The 16,062-nt window shown below is 53.0% G+C and overlaps 1 protein-coding gene across 1 annotated transcript in view; it reads right to left on the bottom strand.

Annotated features, from left to right (window-relative positions):
* Window positions 1-2,129: 2,129 nt before the first annotated feature.
* CUNH4orf50 (chromosome unknown C4orf50 homolog) overlaps window positions 2,130-16,062 on the bottom strand; it is a 45,665-nt gene continuing 31,732 nt past the window's right edge. Inside the window, exons 10-13 of the mRNA XM_026514446.2 lie at window positions 13,953-14,135; window positions 8,067-8,115; window positions 6,439-6,563; window positions 2,130-2,372 (exon numbers count right to left, since the gene is read on the bottom strand). Coding sequence (XP_026370231.2) covers window positions 2,130-2,372; window positions 6,439-6,563; window positions 8,067-8,115; window positions 13,953-14,135 — 600 coding nt within the window. The remainder of the gene's footprint in view (window positions 2,373-6,438; window positions 6,564-8,066; window positions 8,116-13,952; window positions 14,136-16,062) is intronic.

Genomic DNA, 16,062 nt, shown 5'->3' with positions numbered 1-16,062 from the left:
GGAGACCGGGGGCGGTCTCGCGGGCATCCGGCCGGCTTAGCAGGGCGGGGCAGCTGGCTGGGCGCTGACTTCACTGGTTAGATACTCTCTTCATCACATTCCCGATGCTCAAAGCTGATGGCGTTGTCCCAGAATAAAGGTGGGAAAGGTGCCAGAGGAGGAGGTCACACACGGATGTTAGGGATCCCTCTGCAGGACGCCACACCGCTGGCAGTCCCGGGTGTAAACCAGACCACGCAGGGATGACAACAGTGTTTTCCCACACTGGGGTTCCTTGAGCGCTGGTGTGGGGACCACAGGGCTGCCAGGAGGCCCTGGAGGACAGAGACGGACCGCATCTTCTTTGTTTCTGCTTCCCAGGGCCTCCCCAAGGACCCTCACAGGGCCGTTCCTCCTAAACGCTAACTGAACAAATGGATGGGTGGGTCTATTGACAAATCCGTCCAAGGATAGGTGCATGGCTGCAATGACCCATCTCACAGCCCCTTGGGCAAACCAAGATGGTAGCAGCGCTGTGTGCTGACACTTGCTTGATCGCCTGGCTTTTCTTACAAATCAATGGCTCCCCCCAGTTTCCCTCAAAATAAATCCATTTGTCTTTGTCACTGCAGTGTGGTTAGGTGTACAAGATGTCAACATTACGGAAAGCTAGGTCAAGGGTATGTAGGAACTGTCTGTACTTTTCAATGTAAAAGTTAAACAACATTAAAATAAAATCTTCATGCTTTGACTGCTACCCCGGGAGTCCTAAGTGTCTTGTCCCAGTAGTTCCCTGTCCCTCAGTGACCAGAGCTTCCAGGAGAGAACAGCCCTGGGAAGGTAACCCTGACCTTTCCCTCAAACTGCTCACCAGTCCCTTTCTAAAGACAGAGATGATGTCTCTGATTGAGCCTGGGGACAGGCTCTGAGTATATGTGGTCCAAGCTAACCTTGATTCTCTCGTTGGGTAGCCTGCCCTCGGGATGGCAGGTAGCCTACCCCCGAGTCCTACACCCACATCAGGGCATGAGTCCTGTTCTCAGGGAAAGGGAGAGGTGCTGGATGGGACGAGGCAGTCACCCCCTGCACCTGGCTTGGCAAGGGGTTGCTTCGCACACTTCTGCTTTGATGATACACCCAAAGTTCAATTTCATGCCTCAGAGCCTTGCACATGCTGTTCCCTTTGACTGTGACACCCTTCCCTATCTCATCCATGTGTAGAACACCTCAACGGGCCTAGGGCCTCTTTCAGCCCTTCCCTCCAGAATGACCTCCATTCTCCGAAGCCAGGCAGAAAGGGCCCTTCCCTTCGTCTCACGTCTTAGGGCACACTTAATGTGCTGCATGGAGCTTTGCTCGTCCACGCGTCCCGTTGTCCTGTGAGCCCCAGGGCGGGGACCAAAGCTGGCTTGCCCCCTCACCCTCACATTATATTTCCTGGCATTTGTTGGATGTCAACACGTGTCTGTTGAATGATTGGGCTTATTAGAAAGTTCTGGTTGGTTTCAATGTTTTAAAATGTCAAATATGTAATTACTTAAATCAAGTGTTTCTGTTAATAGATGAAAATCTTTTAAAACACCGGGAGAGGCCCTGAGGGCAGGAATGTAGCTAAACTGTTCTCTGCGCCTGGCAATGTTAGGAGCTATCGGACTAGTCTGGGGCTTCCCACCCCGGCACTGTCAACACTGGGGCTGGACAATCTCTGTTGCAGGACGCGGTCTCGTGCAGCGTGGGTGGTGTAACCGCAGCCTGGCCTCTGCCCACTAGAAGCCAGGAGTACTTCCCCGTTGGGACGACAAAAAACGTCTCTGGACATTGCCAAATTTTACCTGCTTGCGAAAAATCATGCCCAGTGGAGAACCATCGGACCTGTCATTCAGTAGGTTTTGGGACAGTAAATATTCTCTTTGCTGCCTTGACATTAGCCAAAGCCGAAGCCCTCAGAATGTGCGAGCAGAGTCCAGTATTTTTCCCAAGACCTGACAACCAACACAGACCCCCCCACCCCCGAGCCAAAGGCAAAACCACTTGCCTCTGAATGAGGCCTTTGATTGCTACCAATTTCTTAAAGCAGTGTCTGAAGGTTCTGCTTCAAATATTTATGGAGTCTACGAAATGGCCCCAGAGCGTGAGTGGTTCTATTAAATTTATAACTCCAGTGGTGATTTATTGACCTGGGAATTGCTGCAAATGCTTTGTCGAAGCTCTTTGTGGAAAGCCAGGATCCTCACGGGACTCAGGACCTCAGAGGGTGGCTGGAGGCCATCAGCTGGGAGGATGGGACAGGATGGTCCACCTTCTCGCAGGCACTGTGCGGGGAGCACTGGCTCCGTGGCGGCTGCAGCTGGACCTGCTCCAGGAGCGGGCGTCTGCCCTGAGGGCAGGGCAAGCTGGAGGCAAGAGCAGAATGAAATGGTCTCCGCTTCTACATGTTCGTAAAAGCCCCCGACCCCACCTTTATCCAGGGAAGAGACAGCAATCACAAGGGGCATTTACTGAGCATTTTCCGTGCCTCCCACCAGCGCTCCTCCTGCATCACTCACTTCCTTCTATGCCAGGTCAATGAGGCACACACGCCATCATGGTGACACGGGCAAGAGCCGGGGCCGGGGGGCAGCTCCCACCACATCACCCAGAAGGTGTCTGCCAAGACAATCGTAGATGGCTGTCCCCATACGGCAGGTTGCTTGTTCGCAGGGTCGAGAGATGGTGACCATCTCATCAGAAGGAAATCAGCATCAACGGGATGCCGACCTCATGCCCAGCACTGCCCACAGCCCTTCTCAACAAGCTGGTTCACCTGTCTCCACGGAATCCTCCCACCCAGCGGTTATCAGGCCCGCACGATGGATGAGGAACCCTGTGCCTGTTTCACAGACTCTAAATAGCTTTCCTACATCTATGTAGCTCTGACGTGCCTGGCTCAATGCCCAAACCCAACCACCCGACCTCAAAACCCCACTCTTCCTAGAGCTCCCCCAGCATCTACTATACGGTCTCAGCCCTTCATGCCCAGCATCCCCCACTTATCACATGCCTTCCCTGCCAGTGACGGGAAGGAAGGACCCCCGTGCTCAGCAGTGTGAGTCCTACTTCCGTGCCTGCTCAGTCCTCTGGCAGACTGACTGGCGGGTCTGTGCCTCACCAGTCAGACAGGTAGAAGGGAGCAAACTTCTCCGGTGACCCCAGGGGAGCAGTGACCAGTGAGCAATGGTGCACCCTCAGTGCCTCTCAGCACCAGTGGAAGATGGCGGAGAAAGACAGAGCAAGAAAGGAGAGGGAGTGAGGGTCACCGAGCACTGCCCCTCGGGCCCCGCCTGGACCAGGCCTTCGCCCAGGATGCTGCCCACCGAGCGGTGCAGGCAGGCAGACACACGCATAGCTCCACTGCCGAGACGGAGCCGGGAGAGAGGCCCACGCAGCCGCCAGGGGAGCACCCAGGAGGGAAGCACCCCCTGCACACTGAGGAAGGCCTCCTGGAGGAGGCGGTGTCTGAGCCAGACTTTTGGGAAGGCGCAGGATTCTGCGGCATTAAAAACAGAATGTCATTCCATGTAGTGCAATGCACACCCAGAATGTGAACAGCAACTTAAGGAATCTGGACTTGTCATCATATTAAGAATAGTTCAAACCTTATGAAACTGCAGATTTTGTAGGAAGGGGGTATGTACTATTTCATATGTTTCAACCTTCAACAGTGAACATTTATTGAGCTCCCATGATGGGCCAGGTATCATGCTAAGCAATGTACACATATTGATTCATTCAGTCTTGAACCCAAAGAGGTAACTAATGTCATTATCCCATTACACAGATGAAGAAACAGAGGCCCAAAGAGGTTAATGACTTGCCTGTGGCCACACAGCTAATAGGAGGCAAAGTCAGGATTCGAGCCTAGGCCACAGGGCCCCCCAACCCCGCACCGTTCACACTACAGTTAAACACAGGATAGATGATGGGTCTTCAGTGACCGAGTGACAAGATCACGGTGATGTGACATAGGGGCAAATATTTCTCCAATCACCAAACGTTTACCAGCCTTCTCAGGATTTTTTTTTTTTTTTTGGCCTATTTTTAGGCTCCTTTCTGCTTTTTTTTTTTTTTTTTTTTGTCTAAGCTCAACCATAATAGAATTGTGACATGTGACAAATTTAGTTACTGTCCTTCAAAAAATGACCTCATTTTCCTGATGGGTCACTGATCCCCTGGTGCAATTACCTAACAAACTCATTTTCCCCGTAGGAAGCTCTTACCCCGAGCCAGCCCGGATCCACGGCTTGCAAGCTGTTTCTCTGCAAGGCAGAGGGCTCTGTTCCTTGGTGCCCTTTGCAACTGAGCAGAACCATGACTGAGCAGGGGGGTGACAACGCAGTGCTGGGGGTGAGCTCGGCCACTTACTAACTGTGTGACCTGGGGTTGCTGTTTACTCCCTCTGAACCCCACCTTTTCTCATAGGGAAAGGGGGCTAATGCCGATTCCTATTTTGTCGGCCCCTCTTGAGGACTGGAAAAGCCAGTGCATCGGACATAGTAAGCAAGCAGGGGGGGGGGTTCTTTCCCATCGTGTTCTCATCCACATCCATCACTGGGATCTCCTAGACTCCTTGCTACACCTTCTCACTTCATGCTGCAGCCACGTTCAACAGCTCGCAGTTCCCCCAACACCTGAGCAGCACTCACCCCTCTGTTCTGGAGGGCATTGTTCCCTTTGTCTAGAATGCCTCCCACCTGCTTGTGATAAGCCAGGCTTATCACAAAGATCAAAAGTCAGAGGTAATTTTCCTAGAGAAAGACCAGAGCTGGAAAGAAAGTTCTCATTCCTAGGTAATAAACCTGTAGACAAGGAATTTAAAATGAAAGTCACTAGTCAGGAAAGAAAAAAAAAAAAGATTTAAGAAGGTCGGTAGCAATGGCTAGCATTTATGAAACGCCTTCCTTGCACCCAGCGGAATAGCAAGCAAGTATGTGAGTGATTTCACCTAACTGTCTCAACAATTCTAAGAGATAAATTTTGTCTCCAGGTTTTATTTTTATTTTTTAAAGCATTAAATTATTTATTTATTTATTTATTTATTTATTTATTTATTTATTTATTTTATTTATTTATTTAAGAGACAGAAGGCACTACTGAGGCGGGCAGGGGCAGAGGCAGAGGGAGAAGCAGGCTCCCCGAGGAGCAGGGAGCCCGATGGGGGACTCGATCCCAGGACCCTGAGATCGTGACCTGAGCTGAAAGCAGACGGTGAACTGACTGAGCCGCCCAGGAGTCCCTGTCTCCAGGTTTTAGATGAAAAATTAATAGAATCATGGAGGCAGGAGAGAAGCCACAGGAATGCCAGTAGAAGGAAACCGATAATAGGCTGAGATAAAATGCTAAGAATAAGATCAGTTGTCTCCTAAGTCACAGCTGCTTTTTTTTTCCTCTTGAGCATCTCCCTCGTTCAGACACATATTCAGCCCTGCTTCGCGGATTTTGTGCTCATATCAGCAGTAGGAGGTGTTACCCCATGTGACAGACGAGGAGGCAGAGACACAGACACATTAAGTAATCTGCCTACCATCACACCCAACTACAGCTGGGATTTGAACTCAGGCCTGTCAGACTCCACAGCTCATAAGTAAAATATGTTTTCTCTGGGAAAAGAGAGGGCTGCTCTGGCTCCAACTGGTTAGGACATTTTGGACCGAACTTCCAGTAAGTACTGGAAAAGCTGGACAGAACATAACACAGCGTCTATTTAAACCATCCAAAAGCTACCAAGATGGTCGGGATCTGTGGGACTAAAACAGAAAACAGGAGACAAGCCGGAGTAGCTGGCATGGCCGGGGAGGCCGTGTTTCCCTCCAGGTGGGGTCAGAGATAGTGGCGGCTGAGAGGCAGAAGGCTAAGCGGAGCTTCTGAGAGCTTCATGGGATAGACAAGGACCAAGGACGAAAGATGCTGATAAACATTCTACAGGCTCCTGGTTGGGACCCTAAAGGCTCTGCCCGACAAGTAAGAGTGAACAGGAAGGAAATCAGACCTCGCAGTTACTGAAACTCCTCTCTGAACCAGTTACTCCTCAGATGTGAGGCATGGTCTCTGTGCTGGCCTTGCCAACTGTCAAAAGCAAAAGGAAGCCCTTTCTGATGAAGACACTATCCACCAGCAATGATGTCTTTGTTTTCACACACGATGTCCAGTACTCCATGAAAATACCCAGACACAGAACACACAACTTGATCAAACCCACAAATTAAAAAAGAGATAATAGACAGAGACCAGGAGGGGAAACAAAGGAGTCTCTCTCTGTGGGGCTGGGCATTTTCCAGTTCTTGACCCGGTGATGGCTTTTGGGACATCACTCCATGATAAACCATTGATCTGTATGCTTACAAGTTAGGTCCTTTTCCATATTCACGCTATACTTTTAATTAAAAGTTCATCTAAGAAATTAGATGACTGATGTCCTCTCACCTTCAGAGAATCCAGTCGAGCCATCTGTGCTGGCCATTCAGCCTCGGGAACAGGCCAGGACTCTGAATACAAAGATCTTTGGATGATGACACTGTCCATTTTGGGATTCAGGAGGCATTTTTGAGCTAGAAGAGAGTATTCTCAGTCAAGCCTCAACCCAGAAATCTATTCTAAAAATCAACAAGTCTCTAAGCCTTGGAATAACCTTTTCCAGTCTCTGTCATTCCATGATCTCCACATCCCATGACAGGGGCCCTCTCGGGTGCCCTTGAACGCTCAAGTACATTATCCATACCCCTCTGATGGTCCTGCCATGGTCATGGGTATCCTAGAAGACTGCCTGCCTGCCTCAGCTTTCCCTCCCAGCTGCCAGCTCATACAACACAGGGACCACCACCTCAACAAGCCGACCCATCTTTGTAAGCCCTACCCACCTACCTGGGGTCTGGTACATAGCAGCCTCCCAGAAATGTTGAATGCACAAGTAACTCAATCAATCTAGCACATTTCTTTCTTTTAAAGGTGAGGATGTTGAGCCCAGAGAAGGACGGACACTGGCACAAATTACTGGCGATGCAGGACCAAGTGGACTTTACGCCCTTCCAACCGTGAAAACGGACGCCCACACAGACTGCAAGGATAGGAGAGGAAGGTACAGGAGGACAGGCCCAGCCTGAGCAGACAAAGACAGAAAAGATCTCTCCTTCTGGCTCAGGCACTAGACACTCCTGAGAAAGGTCCTATCATCCTCCTTTAGAAGGTAAGACTCGGGGGCTCAGAGAGGTTAATTAACTCATCCAAGATTACACAGCTGGTAAGTACAGACTCCCGTAATAAGAATTGCTAGATGAGCAGATCTCAAGAGCAGCTCAGGCACCTAAAGTCAACATCATCTATACTTTCTCCAAGTTTCTATTGAACCCCTGTTATGAACATAACCCTAAACAAATCCTTAGAGGTCTCCCTTCCCCCATGCTGAGAGCACGTTGCACTTAACCAGGGAAATTCTGCCTGCCCGGGGGGCATCTTAATTTCCTTTTTCATGATAAAAATAGCAGAACACAAGCAATCACCCCCTACCATCTTCCTAAGTAACCACTGTCAGAACTTGAGTTTATCTGCTAGTGTAAGTTTTAATTATCCAGACATGCTTAGATACCATCATCACTGTAATCATCCAGTACAGTCCATTCCCTTTACACATTTAGGAGAATATCACCATTTCTACGGTATTACATGGTGCTCAGCAGCATGATTTTAGTGACCAATACTTCATTGAGTCTATGAGTTAATTAACAATGCTGGATGCCCCCCCCACCAGTTTTTCATTATTAGAAATGCTCTGACATGAATACACCACACAGAGAATTATTTACTTAGGATGAATTTCCAGGAGTGAAACTACAGGGCTGAGGAGTTCGGCCACTTCTGCAGAGACCGAATTTTTCCCTACTGTGTTCTGCTTATGTTGGGAGTGAGAAGGCAGGGCCAAGTCAGGAAGGAGGAGGGAGAAAGCGGGGTCCTGTTCCTCACCACCTGCACTTGACCCTGGCCCACCTCTCAGATCGTCCTGCTGGCTTGGACCGTGTCTGAGCACACAGATATTCCTAATTGAATACCGTACTGACCTCTTTCAACGGCTGCCTTCTCAGACTCGACATCCAGATGGTGGCTGGTCTGGAAGAAAAGACATCTCAGCAGTTACTCTGCATGGCACAGGAGAAAAAGCCTCACGCAGGCGGCCGCAACTGGAACGAAGCAGGCAACTCACCCCTCCCTGCAGAAAGCACATTCCCTGGCCAGATCCACCCGTCCTTCCTCTGCCCACGACCCACAAAGGAGGAGGATTTCCTCTGAGGGAATACAGGTGCAGGAAAATGATTACATTTCCTTTACCCAAATTAATTCTCCAAACGGAGCCTGTGATTAATGTGTTTTAGAAACTGCTGTTAAAAGTGGAAAAACTAAGGGCGGCTGGATGGCAGAGTTTCCAAGAGAAATATTCTTTCTCCACGGAGGTCCTGCCAACACCTTGCAACAGCTAATCGCTGAGCTGCCCCTGGGATCCCTGGCTCAGTTGCCCAGGAATTCAGGTCGGGCTTGAACCCGCATCCCCCGTGCCCCATCGACTGGGTGGTGGTCCTCCTGGATCCCACGACCACACAGGGTCTGGAAGAGGTGGTGTGGCAATGGCAACCTGGCTGAATCCACAAGATCAGTGCTGGCCTTTAAGGCAAGTCCGATTCCAGACCAGCGGCCCGGAGTGTGCTTCCTGGTGGGTGTTTCTGGTGGGGTCGGGGCCCTGCGTGCCATGTCACTGGGATACCTCCTTCCCCATCACCATGTCCACCAAGCATTCACATCAACTGGCCCCTTGCCTGAAGACCCTGGCGCTCTCTCTTGTTCTCTCTCTTGCTTTGGTGAACATCTGTGTGTATGTCATGACCTCATTCAAGTGCCCCTGGCTGTGTGAAGTCTTGCCTGACTCCACCTGGCAGAGTTCAGCCACCTGCCTCTCCCAAAACCCCTCCCTGTGCTGTGCTGTGACACCCGGGCTGTTTGTCCCCTGCAAAGGGGATGGACGAATCCAGAAACTAATGCACAAGGGCACAGACTCTGGCTCCACCATAATCTACAGCACGCTTACTGGACCTTCTGCACGTGGCACGCTCACTGCCTCTTCTTAGCGCTCGGTGCTTAAATCCCCGGGGACACCTCGAGTCTTCCAGCACCTTCACTGTTCACACCCCCGTGCCCTCCTGCATGCAGGTCTCTGGGCTCAGAGCACATTCTCTCCATCCTTCCAACTATCACAACCCGTCTATATCCTTCCAGGTCTGGCATGTGTGCCTCCTCCTCCAGGAAGCCTCTTCCCATCAAGTCTCTCTCCTCTGCTCACTGCCAGTGCCCCAAATGCATGATTCCCCTTGCACCAGGCTTTAGAGTGTGTCTCATTCAATGTAGACGCCTTCAGCAGGAAAATGAGGTTTCCTTGACCTTCGTATCCAGGGCAGCCTCAGATCCATTCAACTGGCTTCCAGGTGGCACTGCCTTGGGCATGTGATTGGGGTTCTAGGGGTCCTCTTCTGCTTCCTGCTCCTGGTGTATCCCACCAGCCTGGAGGGGCTCAGAGCCAGGCACTCACGGGCTGGATCCTGGTTCTGCCGCTTACCAACTCCACGTCCTGGCCAAGTTAGTGGAACTCCCCGAGCCTCGCCCTGTCCATCTGTAGAATGGGCACCCTACTATGCTCCCCACGGGGTTTTGTGGAATACAACGAGAATGGATGTCTACTAGATGTTCCACACAGGGTGGCGGACAAAGATTTGCCCTACACGCTCTGCTCCCCTGGCTCTCTCTGTGTATAAACTTCTGGAGGAATATTCTAAACTTCATAAAAGGCAAAAGCTAAAGAGAAAATAATTGCCTGGATCCTTGGAGGCCCAGGCTTGGGGTCGACTTAATGAATTAGGGGAGTTTAGGGCTCTGAGACTCGTTGCTTCTTTTTAAGGTGAGACCCATTTCTGAAGGCCCATATATATAGATCTCGTGGACAATACCCACAGGAATGCAAGCTTTTTCCAGAAGGCAGAGGGAAGAGGAATGAGAAGGGCAGGAGAAAGGGAAATGAGCACCCTGCCAGTCGCTTCCATCTTCCCAAGGCTGCGGTCCAGGTGACCCCCCGACCAGCCCCGTCCACGCCTGCACCCTCATCTCTGACTTCCAGGCTCCAGAGCTGTGAGAAACGAATGCCTGTGGTTTAAGCCCCCACCTGCGGGGTTCTGTTACAGCTGCCTGAGCCGACTAAGAAACTCAGACACGGCCCCGAGGGGAAGGCACAGGTGCTCAGAGAACCGAGGCTTGTCGTCTATCACCCGCCCCACCAGGGCGAGAAAAGCAGCTTGGCGGGAGGTGCTTCTGACCCGAGTGAGCTGCTGCAGGCGTGAGTGCCCTCCTCCAAGGGCGGGAGTGTGGACGACACAGCCCTGAACCCCTCCTGCCAGCCCAGGTGGGACCCTGGCCAGATGTTGGACTGCTCTGAGCCTCGGTTCCTCCCCGATAAAGCGGGCTTTGGGAGGACGAGGTGAGCTAACCATGGAACGTGCTGGCACGGGGGAAGACTGAGTCTCGGCCATCATCACCACGCCCAGGGAATAAACAAGCGGTGGCCTTTCCCCCCTCGGACATCTGTGGTCAGCGTGGGTCTCCTCCCAAGAGCAGAGGCCAGACGACCTGAGCCTCCAGGGTCCAGGCCCTCCCAGGGATGTTTGTGCAAGGCCTCACCTGGCACGTAGGCCAGGCCAGCTGCCCGGCCTCGGTGCTCCCCCAGCTCCGGTACGTCCCACCCAAGCCCACCCGTGTCTCCCCAGCCAGCTGGGTAGGGCCCCCAGGCTACAAGCCAGGCCCACAGCGTCCATTGGGAACCATCTGTGCTCTCTGCAATGAGAGTCAGTGCCCAGCAGCCAGCAGGAGGAGCTGCCACCACCACCATGAGGGCCTTGGTGACCCCAAGGCTCTGCTCGGCTGCCTGGCCCTCGGTCCTCACAGCCCAAGCCACTGGCTGGCGAACTAGACGAGCTGCCACATACATGGCCTGCGTGGCCCCTGCAGCCCGGCCTAGCTGTACACCTGCTGGATCTGCCTTCCCGAAGCACAGGGACCCCGCTCCAACACCAGCACTGGCTCCCCACCCACTCAGAGTGAAGCACCGGTGACCTCCCACACACTCCAGTCTCCCACCCCTGCTGCCCTCAGCACCCACCCCCACAGCCAGCCTGCTGCAACACTCTTGGTTTCTCAGACACATCACTGCCTATGGCTGCACGCTGAGGGTCGGTCTTCCAGCCACACGAGGGACCGAATCACTGAGGACGTGGAATGTGCCAGACCCTGCACTGCTGCCCAGACTCCCAAAAGCGCACATGCACCCACTGCACCCCGCATCCTACAGGCTCGTGACTGCCGTGGCTGGGCCCAGAAGCCCCTTGCCGGGGTCAAATCCCAGCTCAGCTCAGCCAAGCAGCTTCACACAGAGAAGGCCGAGCTAGAAAGCTACTCAGAGATGTGTGTATTTGAGCCAGACTTAGAAACTCTGAGCCTCAGGTTTCCCAGCTGGGGAAGGGATAATGAGGCACCTTCCCCGGGGCGGGGGACCTCCTGAGTGAGCTCCATGAAGCACATGGGAAAGTACCCGCACTGTGAGGGTGACACTTACACATATATAAAAGTGTCGCCCCTGAGGCCATACAGCTAGACAGCCGTGGCGCTCCCTGATGCCAGGGCACACCCTCTTGACAACTGCCCACACTAGGACCAGGTTCCTACCCAGTGGGACTCCCTCTACGGGGTGCTTAACAGATTATCTGTCTTCAGGTCAACTCTGCCACATAGGTTGTACTGTTCCCATTTTACAGATGGGAAAACTGAAGCTCCGAGCATGTAAGAGTCTTGCCCATGTTCTGTCTGCATCACCATTTCTGCCCAGTGCTCGGCACCAGGCCTGGTGGAGCAGTAGGTGCTCAGGAAGCATCTGTGGATTTTGTGGTTTGCAAGGGGAACAGTGAGCCCCCCATTATGAAAAGGGGGGTGTTCTTGGAGACCAAAATTGTAAAATAATGCAAAACAAGTCAGGGCAGATTCAAAGCCACCTTAGACTAGTAGGAGCTTATAACTGGCCATGGCTTTCAACAGGTCTCGGGGAGACGCCCTGGCCCAGCGGGAGGCATATCCAGGCCCAGGAGCACATCCTTACAGGAAATGAATGAATCAGGCTGACAATACCATTAATTCTCCCTGTTCTCATCCCAGTGTCCAGAAGGACCTTCTGATTATAAACATTCAGTGACTAACAAATGAATAAGGAATGAATGAATGAACTTGACTTTCCAGACAACTCCACCATTTAGGGGAAGAATTCATGCTGGCATTTTTTCATCCATCCATCCAGTACATCAGCCTCTCTAGTTCTCTAGTTCTCTCAGGAAATTGATAAATGAGCGTTCAGGTTTATACATCAGTCTCTGTGAATTTGGTCATTATAAGTCAGCTTATCCAATCCCAGCGAACATTTCAGTTCTAGCTTCAGAGCAGCCCTTGGAGGATGGGGCTCTCACTGCTATGATGCCCCCTCAGCACACAGCCAGCTGGCCCTCCCACCTGATACCTACTGCATCCCACACCCTGGAACTTTGCTTTCCCTCCTGCCTCAGTCAACACAGAGACTGTGCCAAGCACCTCAACAAGCTGCTAACTTCTTTCCTCGGCCCTTTGTTGGCTCTGAAGAGCCTTGTACCATTCACGCAAAGAGATTAGCACTGGACTGGGAGTCTAGGACTCTGGATTCAAATTCTGTCTCTGAACCAAGTCACCATGCAGCCCTGAGCAGACCCCTTGGCCTCCAGGCCTCCGCCTCCTGGGCTGTGTGGTGACTGGGACCAGATGGCCTCTGATGGCTGTGGGGAAATGGAAGGGACAGAGAAGGCGGGCCTTGCAGAGCTGGGCTGGGAAGGGCTGAGGAGTGGAGGAGCAGAGCTGGAGCTAAGCTGCAGAGCGGGAGTGTTTGAAACAGGGCCGGCTGTGTCTATAGCAGGAGCTGCTTTTCGCCCTCACACCATCAGGAGCTGTGTTTGGTGCAGGTGTTGCTGGCTGGTCCCCAGGAATGAGGCTGTGTGCCTGCCTGTGTGTGAGGACGGTGGGAGGCGGCCTGGCCTGAGCACCCGCCGTACCATGCACACAGACCCCGGGTGCCACTGTTCAGGGCCAGACCTGGGTGAGAACTGGTATCCATGACCATCCACACTGCCTGGGGGCTATGTGACCTTGAGTGAGCCTTCCAACCACTCTGGGCCTCAGTTTCCTCTTTGGATGACTGTTAGGAGAGGAGATCCTCATTCAATTAATTCCTGATTCCATTCATTCAACAAGTATTCCCTGAGCAGCTTCTCTGTGCCAGGCACTAGGGAGACAGAGATGGTTATGGAGCCGCTCCGGCCCCAACAGAGGGGTGCTGACAAAGCTCCCACAATAGCAGGGGAAAATCCCTCCGACGTGCCATGGAGGACAGAGGATCTGGCTAACTCTGTGGTCTGTGGGACTCAGGGAAGGCTCCCCGGACCAAGGTCACACTTGAACTGCGTCTTGAAGGATGGGTAGGAGGCTTCGGGACAGACAAGAATCCTGGCAGGGGACGAGGTGAGTGCTAAGGCCCTGGGGCACATGTGAAAGAACCACCTGAGGAAAGAAACACCCGGTGCTTGCAGGATACTAAACTGATGCTGTTTGCATGTCTGACTCCGGCACTGGGTTGTAAGCACTTGAAGGGTAAGGACGCCCAGGTCACCTTCCTGCACCGGCGGGGGGGCACAGGTGCAAGCACAGAGCACGAGTCTCGGGCACGTTCTGGGTCAGGTCAGTGGACAGAGGGAGGGAGGGACAGTTCAGGTCAGGCAGGTGGACAGGAAGCTCATGTCCACAGCTCCTGCCGGAAGAGGGACGGCGCTGTCTGTGGAAACTACCTCTGGGAGCTCCGGAGCCAGGAAGGCGGCCGCGTACTGGGCCAGTGCCACGTCGGCCACCATGCCGTGCGCCGTCTCGGACAGCCGCCGATTCTCCACCCCGTGTCTGTGCAGCTCCTGCAGTAGGTGCTCAATCAGGAGGTTCCTCTCGTGGCACTTCTGGACCAGGGAAGCCAGCTTGGCCTGGAAGGGTGGGAGCGGAGGCACAGCCAGGTGGGTCTGTGGATGCAGGGCACGCTCGGGGGCTGGTCGGCTGAGCTGGGCTTGGGGCATCAGGTTCCCGCTCTGCACCCCCAGCACTGCCTTCACTCAGCCCCCTCACTGCAATTCCTCCTTGTGCCCAGAAGCCGAACCTGCTTTGAAAACAAGGGCACACTGCTGTACCCCTCCCTCAGAGGCTCCCCACTGCCCTCTGGATATGGGGTTGAGGATCAGGGAGTCAAGAGTGTGGATGCCTCCACTGACCAGCTCTGTGACCAAGCTCATCTCTACACCCTGACTTGCTCATCTGTACAACGGGCATCATTAAGGGCACCAGGATAAAAGGGGCTTGTGTCCCTCTGTGCCTGGCTCCCAGCCTCCTCCTATCCCGACAGTTGATTTTTATATTTGTGGGTCTGTCTCCCACATAGCCTGGGAGCTCCTCAAGGTCAAGGACTACATCGCCCTGGATCCCTGCACCATCACTGGGCCATTGCTGGGCACAGCATGGCCCTTGGGAGGGATTTGTTACACAAATGGTATGAGTGAGTGACCCTCCCACCATGAAATGACCTCTGCATCTGTGCATGTCTGGAGGGGGTGACAGACTCTCATCATTCAAGGGTGGCCCTGGGTGAGTCTCCTTCTCTCCTGGTGTGCCCTTTGCTCTGTCAGAGGAGGAGGTGAGGGTCCTTTCTTGCCAGGACTTCCTGCCCAGATGCTTGGGCACATCCCCTAGGCAGCAGTACTTGGGTGCCCAGTACCGGCAGGCAAGCAGGGCAGGAGGGGGAGGGTCTGACTTGGAGGCTGGGGCTCTCAGAGCACCTGGTGGGGCTCCCTGGGTCCCCTGGATCTCACCACCCCAAAACATCAGGGCCTCGTGCATTCGGCCAGCGTCAGCTGAACATTGTATGTGCAGCTCCCCCCAGAGAAAGGACGCCTTGTTGATGGTGACGGTGACTCTACTGGGCTCTTCATGAACCTGACCTCCTGGAGGGACCATGTGGCTGAGGGGAGCCTTTGGCATCAGACAGAGCTGGGTTCAAATCATGGCTCTGCTACCAAGCAGCTCTGTGCGACTATCGGCAGGTCACCTCCTCTGTGAGCCTCAGTGTTCCCCATCTGTAAAGTGGGGCTAATGCTCCCCTTTCCTGACATGTTGCTTGTGGACCTTAGAACAAACTGTGGAGTCCCTGGCATATGTCAGCCTTCATAGTTTACAAGGGATTACGGTCCTCGTTTAAGTAAAAGGTATAAGGAAATGATAAAAACGAGAGGGCAGAGCATGGAAGCTTCACGTTGTCATAGGGCGTTAGAGTGGACATTTCCACCGCTGACATCCACGGGGTGTCCAAACAAGCTGTGAGTGGGAATGACCATCACAGCTGTAGACCTGAGCCTCCGACAGACTTGGGAACGCTGAGAGGGAGAAGGGTCTGAGGGATTGCATAACTCACATTTCTGAGTTAACATCTAAGGAAACCGAGGCCCCAGCATGGGTAGGGCTAGTGAGTCAGTGTGCTCTGCACCCTGCCCAGAGACTGGACAGAAAGGGCTGACCCTCCAGGTCCGCTTCCCAAATCCAGCTGCCATATTGGAGGTGAAATGTGTCATCTCTAACAAACGACATGTCTGAATGGCAAAGACCATTTGGGCCAGTAAGGCCACTTCTGGGAATCTGTCCTAAAGACACGTCTGGCTATGTGGGGAAAACCTTTCTAATAAAACATGTGCATCACAGTATCTACAACAATGCAAAAGACGGTGGGAGCAGGGAGGATGGACAGACGGACCTGACCACGGAGCAAGGGCCCGGCGGCTTTACGAACCGCGGCATCTCATGCTTTGTTCTCCAGCATGAACAGCAAACTCGGGGCTCAGGACAGACAAGGATAGCCCTTCTGGATTA

This window comes from Ursus arctos, unplaced genomic scaffold, assembly GCF_023065955.2.
Source record: "Ursus arctos isolate Adak ecotype North America unplaced genomic scaffold, UrsArc2.0 scaffold_9, whole genome shotgun sequence".
In the NCBI taxonomy this organism is placed as follows: Eukaryota; Metazoa; Chordata; class Mammalia; order Carnivora; family Ursidae; genus Ursus; species Ursus arctos.
The sequence above is the reverse complement of the archived record's forward strand: the minus strand, read 5'-3'. Positions and strand labels throughout refer to the sequence as shown.